Source organism: Alligator sinensis, unplaced genomic scaffold (assembly GCF_000455745.1).
Source record: "Alligator sinensis unplaced genomic scaffold, ASM45574v1 scaffold1308_1, whole genome shotgun sequence".
Lineage (NCBI taxonomy): Eukaryota > Metazoa > Chordata > Crocodylia > Alligatoridae > Alligator > Alligator sinensis.
In genome coordinates, this window is record NW_005842416.1 from 510,510 (window position 1) to 522,662 (window position 12,153).

A 12,153-nucleotide genomic window follows, 5' to 3' on the forward strand; every position below is an offset into this window, starting at 1 on the left:
TTGTTCATTTCTGGATGATCAATGCATTGTAGTCTGTGCATTTCGCTCATGTCATATCTTAAATGTGATACTAGAGTGGAATATTTTCTCTGATCATCTTTTTCCCCTTCCCTATACAAGGTTATAGACACTTTGTTAAATGAGCTATTGGATGAATTGACTATATTCCAATAGATATAAGTACCTTTTATATGCATAATGATTTACTGGTAATAACTCATGTACTTCCAACTTCCAGATGTTTAGCATGATCCTTGAACAGTGCTAAATTGCAAAAGCATACACTATGATTACAACCTCTTATCTAAAACCCACCAAAAATATGCACAGTATTCAATAGGAGGTAAAACGTGCTGAACAAACCTGTTGTTTAGAATGGTTTACATATTAAAGGCCTGAAAGCTTCTTATTAGCTGTTGGAAAAAGAAAAATACTACAAAATCCCTGGATAGCCTTACTGTCCCTGGAAAACATAGTTTCCCTGATAAAGTTATGCAAGAGGATTGTTGTCTGTCCTTAGTGTACTTCTTGACCGAAATTACTTTTATGTATTTTTCTCCTCCATTCCCTACCCCCCAGTTTCCTAATCACAGCTTCCTTTTCCTTGTCTCCCAGATGCCATCTTTGTCAGACAGATCCCATGTTACTCATGTAAAAATGGGGCCTCTAACATTTCCTCTCTCTCTTCAGGAAGTCTTTTTTTTTTTACTACTTTTGTACTGTGGTAAACATCAAACTGAATTGTAGACACTGAAACATACTGTATAACAAGTCAGACAAAGGTTCTTTTCCACTTCCCCAGCTTGCTACCAGAAAGGGTGGGGGAAGCAACCTGTCTGAACAATTGAAGCCGAGTGTAAGTTTCAAAAACAAAAAAACCTATTCCCTGCCAAAGAAGAAAAAGCAATAATCTGGACTAACAAAAGTGCCACGTGGTAGGAGGGTCTAATGGGAAAATGCTAACCACCAGCTATTTTCCCCATCAGGACAAGTGCCTCTAGACATCACTTGAAATAACATAAGAACAGTTGACACCATCCATAGGCAGTTAATAAAACAAGGCTTTTATTAAGGGCAGTCATCATCTCCCTAAAAAGTTATTACCAGGGTTACTTGCCATAAATTTGTGCATTTCTGTCTAATATTTAGCGCTACATTGTCTACCCAACAAAGAGGTACTAATTAAGTTGCAGTTTCCCCTGCAATTTATCCAAGAAATGACTTGGAATAAGGTTGGATTAAAATGCATATTTGTTTTTTACATTGTGGGTGCCCCATAGCTAGCAAGGTTGCAGAATAGAAGAGGAGTAATTTTCTGCTGAAAATAGCATGAATTTCTTCTATGTGTTTTCTACTGGTAGCTGAGTGAGTTTACAGTAATTTGTTCCTTTCCACTGATTCAGCTTAGTTTTTACCCACTTCCCCTCCCCATCTTCTGGTTGTGGGCGGGTTTCAGTAATGAGCAGTATTATGTTACACTTGCCTGACACTAGGAGCTTGTCTCTTTCTTGCCTTATTCCAGAACAAGAATTGTTTAGGTCATGCTATCAGAAGCGTAGTGCAGGACATTTCAATTACTGACTGCTGAGCACCGGGAGGCAAGGCTCAGCTTTGTCTTTGAATTTTGCACTCAAATAGAATCAGCTGTGACACCCGAAACTGCTACTCCTGCAGCCACAATGGTGGCTAAGGATTACCCCTTTTACCTCACGGTCAAGAGGGCAAATTGCACCTTGGAAGTACAGACAGCGACCAGCCCAACTAAAGAAACAGAGGTATGACCTTTATTGATCCATTTGTTAGCTACCTTTTCCCTAAAGTTCTCTGAATTGGTTTGGGAAAACATTCTCTTAAAATAAGTTGCCAAGTATATATATTTATCTGTCTTGTACATCTCACTCTTCCATCTCCAAATATTGAGTTTCTGCCTAGAAAGTAGATGTTATGAGCAGTCTTTTTTTTTTTTTTTTAAGATTAATCTTTGCAAGAGGTAATTGAGAATTTCCTTTTCTGATGCATAGTTTTAGATATTCTGGTGCCAAATACCAGTTATGTTACTTGCTAACTGTGATGTAGAGTAGCTGATTACATGAATGTGAAGGGAAAGCAGAAACAACTACTTAATGCATCGTGTCTGTGTCTTTTTCCCCATTTTTAATCAGGAAACCTAATCCGATAACAAGGGTTAATTTATATTGTGCCAGAGCAGCAAGTTAACTGGTTTTATGAGTGCTTCTTAAAATGGGTGAAATGTGGGATTTACAAAAAAAAATGGAATTATTTTATTGAGACTGCAGAAGCGTTGAACTTAACCACACTCCACATTCATGAAATACTTAAATATTAGATACATTATGATCATGTTTAGTCTTCTTTGTGTGCCTTTTTGGCAAGGAGAATAGTGATCCTAAGGATTAGGTCCAGCTGTAATGGAGGAGGGTAGAATTTGTCTCTGAGAGTTTTATCACTTAAAACATACTAGGTACGTCTGCTGAGTAGCTTGAAGGCACTTGCTAAATTATGCATGTTTAGTGAAACTGCATCAAAGATACATTACCTTCAACGGACAGCTGAATTTATCCAAACCAAAAGAAGTCTAAATGAAGTCTCCTTGTTTAAACAGTGCTTGTGTAGGTTTAGAACAAATAAGATCTTTCTGTACTTTTCCTTGTCAGTACACTCTTATGTAGAGAAGTATTTTAGACTTCATTTTTATAGTTATAAGGCCTTTTAAAAAATGTGAATAAAATGATTCTGTTTTGTTAGTGCTGGAGTGTTGTTGTTATATTTAGAAATACTTCCTAAGTCTGGAAAGCTTGAGTATGGAAAACTGTCACTGTCATTTATGTTGTTTCTTTTTTTAGTTATTTCAGGATCAGTAAATCTCTATCCCCAAGGTCTCCAATATTGTAAACATCTGTATTGTCAGAGCTCATTTTACTATGATATTAAAAATAATATATCTTAGTCTTTTTATTATGTTTACTTTTGTGTACAGGTGTATAATGGTCAAAATCTGAACATTAATAAATAAAAGTGGAACCTTGTTTCAAATAGAGCAATATCATCAGCTTTACTATAGGCAAATTATCAAATTTCAGAGAAAGTAAAATATCAAGTGAGGTATGGACAAATGAAAGCTGAGAGCACAAGAATGCCTCTTTAAACAGATGTGATTCATCCAAATTATGAAATGCAAAAGCTTTAATCAGTTGCTGTGGACTTATTTTTCCATTTCGCTTTTCACAAAAACAAGAACATGCATCTCGTACTACCAGTTTGAAAAATGCAGTTTGTTCAGGCCACTGAGGAGTTCAACACTGTGAAAAAATGAAAGTTTGTTGAACACTACTATATCGATTTTGTTATATAATTCTAAGACCATTATACTTCTAAAAAAAAAAAATTAGCTATGAAACCAGAAATTGAACAAGCATTTCAAGGAAAAGATATTCAGAATTATACATATCCTCTAAAGTTTATCGATATGGACAGAACTCTTTGGTTTACTACCTGTATGCTTAAGTTTTGTCTCTCCCTTTTAGTATTTACAGAGTCCAACTAAAGCTGTTGGGCGCCTTCTATCATTATTTTGTGTTACTGCACCAACAGAACAGTTAGCTGAGTGGATGTTGTGAATTTTTGCCCTTGGAAAGCTTTTGCTTGGTTTTAGTAGCTGACATGTGAAGCTGGTTGATATCAGTGTCCCCTAACAGCTGTATAAACTTTGTGGACATGGATTTTAGGATGCAGGTGTGTGAGTTTTTTAAACTCAGAATTCACATGATCATTAATATGCAATGAACTCATCTTGGTGATATGTAGCTTTTACTTCTGAAAAATAGAATAGACACTTAATATTGGTATTTTCTAGAATCTACTTTATTTTTTTGCATCACGTTTCTCTTCAGATTTGCTCATTGGGTGGGAACTATACACAGTATTTGTATAAAATGAATGAAGCTGCTTTTAAATATGAGACTGACCCAACAGATTTAACCAGGTGAAGTACTGTTCACTAGAAAGTTACACACCTTGTACCCTTATTAAACATAACTGTGGGTCCAAGCCTAAAAGGGACTGAACACCCTTAGCATCCTTATTTCCTGCAAAGCTAAGTGGAATATGCAGCATCCAGCAACCTGGAGGATTAAGTACAATAATACCTATGTGGGGTACAATTTAATCATCTTCTGAACACATTTCACTTTAAAATCCATTGATTTTAATTGGGAGTTCATATGCAAATTAATACAAAGTTAGTATTACTCATACAATTAAGTGCTCAGATAAAAAATGGTCATGATTACATTAAACACTACCAGTGGCATCTTATAGGTAGGAAAGCCCAAGGAGCAAACAGACTAAATAACTTGCCCCTTGTCATATAGCAAGTCAGTGGCACAATGAAAAATAACATCCAGGTTTCCCAACTCGCATTTCCCTTATTTACTGGTAACTAGTTCCAGTTACCTTCTTCATATAAACTTTGTATGAGTGTACATGTATACACAAACTCTGAATATATTATTAATTAATAAAATGTTAACATTGAAGACATATGTGAAAAATAAAAATCTGGAAAGTCTTAAGAAAAGCGTAGTTTGTTTGCCAGTGCCCATGTGCTCTGTCACAATTCTTTCTTAAAATTTAAACAAAAATATTAGACTGCCTGACAAGTGAGATAAAGAATGGAGACAATTATGTACATTCATGACATGCTCCCACCTGGAATATTATATTCAGTGCTACTCATTCTGTCTTAAAAGAAAAAAAGCAAAAACCAAAACCCTCAATCGAAACAAAAAATCCAACAAACATGCATTCAGAGTCTGGTAACAAAAACAATTAAAGAAGCAGGGAACCATCCCTATGTTGAAAGATTAAAAAGATTGGGGAGGTTATTTCTTTAGAGAGGAAATAAATAAGGAAGGAAATGGACAGTACAGAGAAGTTGGTTTCTCAACCCTTTTTCAGAGTATTAGAAAAAGGGAGAGTCGCTGAAACTGAAAGGTAACGTGTTTAATAAAAAGGAAACTTTTTTCCCCCAAAGAATCCACAGTTTACATATGGAACTCACTGTCACAGTATCTCATTGTTCATAAGATTTTAAGTATTAATTAATGTATTATATAAATATTTAAAATTAATGTTTATATGGAGAAAACATCCTCAGTTACAAAGCAAGGAATAAAAGAGTGAGAGAGCTTTGGAGCATAATCTAACCTCTCTTTAATGGGAATTAGGAAGAACCTTTCCCTGTGGATAGTTTATTCCATACATTTTTAATGCATCTTCCTCTGAATCACCTGATACTAGTATAATGCCTATGACAGAAAGTAGTTTAAAGTAAGTAGTCTACTGATCTGATCCAGCATGGCTACTCCTATGTTACTGCTCAACACTCATCCTATACTGGGTCTGCTCCAGTGTAAGCTATGTTTTTCCCCATCTTTCTGTGGAACAGACTAGCAGGAGAACAGCTAGCAAATTAAAATATAAAAATGTTTGGCTTCTGTTTTCTTCCTGCCCCTCTTCAGTTAGCTACTTGCCTCTGAAGAAAATAAGTGAAGGAGGGAACACTGCTGACGTATCGGGGGGGCATAGAGGAGCACATGCCCCCCCAGATTTCTGCACCAACAGTGGGGCATGGGGCACAAGCAGGGATGCAGCCTGGGTGGAGCCAGGGCCTGGCAGCAGCAGCAGAGACCGTGGCGCGGAGTTGTGCCTCCCCACTGTCAGCACTTCTGTGTTGCCTATGGGAGGAAACAAACTCTGCAATCATTTTCCCACCATGTCTTTAGAGGTAGACTCCATTCACGAGTGGGGAGAGGAAAGCCTTCTTTTGTTTGTTTTCCACTCTGAATCATGAGTGTTTCCTTTCTGTTTGCGGGAGTAGAAGGGAGCACGAAGGTCTGGGTAGACAGTGTTCAAAACAAGGAAGGAAATAATCAGTGCAACAAACCCAGCCCTTGCATCAACTAATCCCTTTCCAGCTGTAAGTAGTGTAACAGAAAAGATTCTGAGAACAGTTTGGTGAATTATAATCAAGATTCATATTGTAATACTATCTTGTGTATTATGCATGTATTGATGCCAATAGAATGATCATTAGGAGAGCTGTCCTTTCCTTTTTCGTGTCTTTGTGACAAGGTATTTAGTTGGAATCTGACAGGGCCGCACCATGAGCGCTTATGTTACGGCCACAAACTTGTGACCTCTGGGCTATTAACCACGCAACAACCAAGTGCCCAGGTCACCCCAGCCCCATTAGAAGAGCTGAAGAAGATTGAACCTTATTTGCAATAATGACCTTTTTCTGATACCCCTGGTCTCTCTCCACCTTCAGAACAGGTTTGAGTTTAAGCCTAAATAAAACAAGGGACTGCAAGGAATCTGTCCACTTTTCAGCCTGTGGTTGTCAAGCGTTCATATCTCTACTTCCTAAGATTCTGAAGCCATGTTGGGGCGCAGAAGAAATTGTCAGTCCAGAATCTGCCCACTTCTCTGTTGCAGGCATAAGCAGGAAAGCAAGGCTTCCACCCAGCTGGCACCTTGATTTCCTGTTTATGCAAGTCCTGAAGCTGAGCCTACTTCTGGAAAATGTGAATGCTATGTGTGCTATGGATAAAGCCACTCTTTTTCTTTCTGGTCTGTAATACCTCAGTCTTTAACTTCCAAGTGGTACTTTTTATGAAGTTGTGTCCTGTTATCCCTAAAACAGAATGATTATTTGGGATGCCCATGTGGATGAAATGCATGAAATAATTTATTTTCCACGTGAGAGAGCACTAGCTGCCCCCTTCTTGTCAAGCCTTGTCCTTTAGCTTGATGTTACTAATGAAAGCTGCTGAATATAACACTTGTTCATGGAATGTGGTGGAAGAGAAAGGAGTATCGCGCATATTTGTATGCTAACTTCACAGGAACTGTGCCAGCTAAAACTGCCCAAGTGCCAGTAAGTGATCACGCATGGTCACTCATTAGTGTCAAACAGAAGATAGGGAAGTTGGAACTCCCTTGTGACATTGGTGTCTTGCAATAGTAGGCTTTTCATATATAAATTTCACGGTAACTGATTGTCAAATATAGAAACCAAAAAAACACAGCATTATCTTTTACTAAAAGAGTAGTTTAATAATAGCTTAATAGTCATTCTCTAAAGAATGATAAATTATCTAATTAAAGTAGCTATATTAAAACAATATTGTGTCATATTTGGACTTCTGAGGAGGCAAACTGGATAAGATATAGCATAAATCTTTCTTGCAAGAAATCTTACTGCTCCTGTGACGACTTCTTTTAGGCAGGAGGCAGGGTAGATTTGCACCTATACAGACTAACTAAATTAGAGAAGTATAGCATAAGCTTTTGTAAGCAGAGGGTTTACTTCATCTGATGCTGTGAAAGGACTGCAGGAAGCTGAGCTGCTAACTAGAAAGCAAGGATTAGAATACAAAGGGTAGGGAAGGGGGAGGAGAAGGGAGGGGGCACTGCTGAGAGAAGCAAGGTGGGTAGGAGAGAGAAAAACAAAGCAGTAAACCCACTGGGGGACACGGGGTTTATAAAACCTAATCTGGCCAGAGGTTTAAGTGACAACCAAAAAACAAAGCCCACTAAAACAAAGCCGCTTCCTGTATTTTCTCCTTATTTCCCTCTCTCCCCCTCCCCCAGCTCAACCCCCCTACCAAACAAACAAGCAAACATGTAAGAGATTAATCAATATGGGGGGAAAAATGAAGAGACTTAATCACCTGAAAGCAAATGTGTATTTTTCTTCACTCCTTACACACAGAAAACTGCAGTATCCTATAGATGTTAAATCTTATAGTTGCTTGTTCCCTAGGTATTGGGCATAAGGCATAATGTCTCTTATCTATCTAGTCTTTGTTGGCTTTGTTGTGACTGCAACATACGGTAAGAGATGGCCAAGAACATAAATAGAAAAGATTTTTCTTAGAATCTAAATTGTAAGTATAGGAATCACCTTGACCAATAGTTTCATAGTTCTACAGCAAAATGTTTAAACCTATCAGTGCAGAAGGGTTGAGAGCAAGAATTTCTACTCTTGAGGTTTTTTTCCCTGTGCAGCATGGGAAGATGTTAAATGAGTTCAGTGGATGCTGAAACTTGGTAATCCATCTTGATAAATGAGCAAGCAGTTAGGCCTGTGCGAGTCAGCAGCAATGCGATCCGGCTTTGGATCTGGCTGCTTCAGATGGCCGCGATCCGATCCGGAGCTCCGGACTGGGTTTCTGCCTCAATCCAGCTGAAGCAGCTCCGAAACTTCGGAGCTGCCTCAAAGATCCGGCCATAGGGTATAATGGGGACTCGATGAAATATCTATAACGTTGTTGTTTCATGTGCAATTTGGATGAAACTTGCAGGGATGGTAGCCTCTGCTAAGAGCATGAAACTTGCCAAGTTTCAAGAAGATTGGTGCAGGGATTTGAGGGGAACTGTACCCCAAATTCTTGAAAGCCAAACTCATGTGACTGCTGTGTGTCACACCACGGGGGGGGGTCAAAACTGCAGGGGTGGTGTGTCTTTCTGAGGCCACAAAGCCTGCCAAGTTTCAAGGAGATGGGTTTAGGGGTTTGGGGGGAACTGCACCTCAAGCTGTGGGCAAGCAAAACTTGTGCCATGGGTGACACTGTGTATGTTAAGGCGCAATGGGGTGCTGCAGGGATGGTGGCCCCTGCTGTGGAGGAGATCGTTGCAGGGGGGCTCTGGGGCCCTGCACCCCTAGCTGCTGACAGACAAAACTGGTGCCAAGACTGTGTCTGTCCTTGATTCTTTCCTCTCCTTAGCCTGGTTTTGTAGGTGCTAATTGATCCTCCTCAAGTTGTTATGTAGTAGCTCTGTCCTGTGTATTGAGCTGGTTCCCTGGTCCCTGAGTGAATCATGATTGATTGATTGGTAACTGGGAACACAGCAGCTTAGCAGCCAGGCCTGCAGCACTGTCTCCTCTCCCCTCCCCAAAACAAAGGAAGTCAGTCCCACAAGCACCCATGGCATGAGTTTTGCTTATTCATAGCTTGAGGGGCAGTTCCCCCCAAACCCCTGTACCCATCTTCTTGAAACTTGGCAGACTTTGTGGTCTCAGTAAGAGGTACCATCCTGACAGTTTTCACCCTGCTATGTTGTAACGCCTAGATGTGACATGAGATTTGCTTTCAAGAATTTGGGGTGCTGTTCCTCCCAAATGCCTGCACCAATCTTCTTGAAAATTGACAAGCTTCATCCTCTCTGCAGCGTTTACCACCCCTGAAAATTTCTTGTAAATTGGACAAAAAACAACAAAGTTATGGATATTTTATTGTTTCCCCATTACACCCTATGGCCGGTTCTCTCAGGCAGCTCCGAACCACTTTGGGAAGCCTAACAAGGCAGCACTTTGACCTGGATGTGCTGCTTCAGATCCCTAAGTTTCTCCAGATCCGAAGCTCTGTCCAAAGCCTCGCACAGCCCTACAAGCAATTCAGTGCAATAGTCTGGTCTCAAAAAGATAAAGGACTGAAGAGTTTGGACAAGGGTAAACAGGGTGCGGTGGTTTTCAAATTATCATATGGGATCGTAATCTGGTGAGTATGGTATTTAAAAACTACTTGTAATCAAAGACAACGCTTCATGGAAATTTGTGGATTTGAGTGTTCATTCATTGGGAATTGAAGCACACAGTTGAAGGGAAAATCAGTCAGAACTGCCTCTGTTTTCTCAAGTGTAGTTGAACACATCCGCAAGAGTATCTGCAGGCCTGTTGTCAACATGGACTTAACCCAGTGTAGCTTTTTTATCTTCAATCTTCCTCATAAAGATACAAAACCAGTGTCAGACTTGTGAATGATTGAGCTCTGGGACAGATGTTGAACTAACATCGCAACTGATATTGAGCACTGTGATACAGTAGCGCTGATTGGCCTGGTAAAAGATCAAAATTTACCTGTACATAATTTGATGGGGAGAGGGAGAATAATATAATGCTAATGCAGGTGATGGCTTCTGATGAGAAACATGCAGTTTTTTAATCATACAGCTTCTGCTGTCTTTATCATCAGTTGCCTAGCAAATCGTGTCTTAACTTCAACTGTGCTCAACAGCAGTATGTTCCTTTTTCTACCAACTTAAATACCTGCAGTGACTCTATGACACCACACTGAAAGGTTTTCCACTGAAAATTGGTCAATAAGTAGCCTGCATTATTACAAGTCCTGCTAAATGCCTTATGATCAATATCTGATCTTTAATTTGGATAAAGACCAAATAAATGTTTAGCTAAAAGTAGACATTTTAAGTGTGCTATTCAGAGATCATTCACACATTGTGTATTTGGATTTGGGTCATCTTAAAACTAAAATTTCCCAACTAATTCTATTTTAGACAAAAAAAACCATTGTCTATCTATTTTTTCTTTATAAGAGGGGGAAAAACACTTCCAAACAATTCTGAACATTTCTTAATTCTGATCTGAGAAGCTATATACCTTTCTGTAGTGTTTGTGATATTTGTAAAGTTAGAAAACAATGTTTCTTTACTAATCTGCCCTCTTTGTATTTGGTGAACCCTGATATCTTGTTAGTTTAAGTGTCTGAAATTAATATTGTTGTTGGTTGTAAAACAGTAACTTTGATAACACAGCGGTATCCCAAATTTGACTTGCACAGGGAACATAAAATACATTTTTTTATCAGGTTTACAAATTTGTCTTGTATAGTAGTGGTCCTAGCATCAATGAATATATTTGAGATGTGCTTACAGAAAAGAGGTATGATGAACTGAGATATTTTTTCTCATTTCAACAAAAATGCGTTCTTGTATCTACAAACAAGGAGAGAAGGCAGCAGCACACACTATCCTCACTTTGGTGAACTTTGCTAGAAACATTTATGCTTCATTTCCAGATGCTTTACTTTGTACTGTTTAGCTTGTGGGAATTAATAGTAGGTGAGTATCAAGAATATAATAAGGTCAGGGGCATCACATCTCTCTCTCAAATATTTAAAAATTATGAGATATTTGATGTAATCTTTCTCATTCCAAAGGTGTGTACCTGTCTTCCCACCCTCCAAACCATGGTTTCCCCTATAGTAATTTTGAAGCCCAGGAATTAAACTATAACGTCTTCAGGGTTGGGATAGACTTCCTATTCTAGGCAACACCAAGGATAATGGAGCCCCTATTCTGATTGAAGTCTCCACACGCTTTCAGAATGCAGTAGGAGTGGCCACAGAATTTTGATATTGGTTTCCAAAAACCTCTATGACCTGGCCTCCTGTAGCAGCATATCATTACACTGAACTTCTTGGGATGTATTAGGTGTGAGAGCCATCTTAGAAGTTTAAAAACAATGGTCCATTTAATTATTTTATGAATCTGACAAAGAGATGTACAATTAACTGTAATGACTACAGGATTAATGAAACAGGATATTTTGATTATTTGTGCCTAGTTTGGGGATTTTTATACATAATAGCAAATTAATACACATTCCAATAAATTTATATTTGTTTTTTCCTCCATTTTAAATGGAGTACTATAGCCCTAGGTCCCTAACATATTAGTAAAGAATATAATTTCTTTTTAACTGGAGAAAAATGTGTTTCGTTTTATGGGATGATACACCACACTACCCGCACCTTTTCAAAATCTAAGGTCTGACCATGATGGAAGGCTTTTTGTTTTGCATCTGTGCTTTTAACACTGCCTATGTAAGTGTAGCTATTGTGTTAGCGGTTTAATCAGGCTAACAGTGACCATACTAATAGCTTCTAAAAACACTTTCCTTTACCCACTGGAACTGTTCATAGCATTACAGAGGAGAACAGTACTCTTTGGTGGCAAAGAACCTTAATAAGGCCAAAAAATGATCTCTTCTGGAAAACTAATGTGGCACAGTAGCCTTTGATTACTTTACAAATACATTCATGTCTCCTCTGGAATACCTTATTGAACCTCTGTAACCTCTATAGCAGCTTCACAAAGTTTTTTAACAAAAATGCTCAGAAAAAAGTACAGCATATATTTATACTCAGTAAGTTCAGTTTTCATTGAACCCCATAGATAATAACTAAATCAGTTGCACACAGAGGTGGATTAAGACTTTCTGGGGCCCTTGGCAAGCAGAGGATTGGAGGCCTCTGGGGTGGGGGGGGG

General features: G+C 38.7%; 1 protein-coding gene across 5 annotated transcripts in view; it reads left to right on the top strand.

The window, feature by feature from the left end:
* Positions 1-12,153, top strand: part of ARHGEF3 (Rho guanine nucleotide exchange factor 3) — a 298,913-nt gene that overhangs the window by 238,821 nt on the left and 47,939 nt on the right. Inside the window, exon 5 of one of the 5 annotated variants that reach the window (XM_006030057.3) lies at positions 1,523-1,775. The exons of 3 other annotated variants lie outside the window; for them this stretch is intronic. In XM_006030057.3, the coding sequence (XP_006030119.1) occupies positions 1,680-1,775 (96 nt within the window). In that variant the 5' untranslated portion in view covers positions 1,523-1,679. The remainder of the gene's footprint in view (positions 1-1,522; positions 1,776-12,153) is intronic. One more of the 5 variants, XM_025211597.1, reaches the window with a different exon arrangement.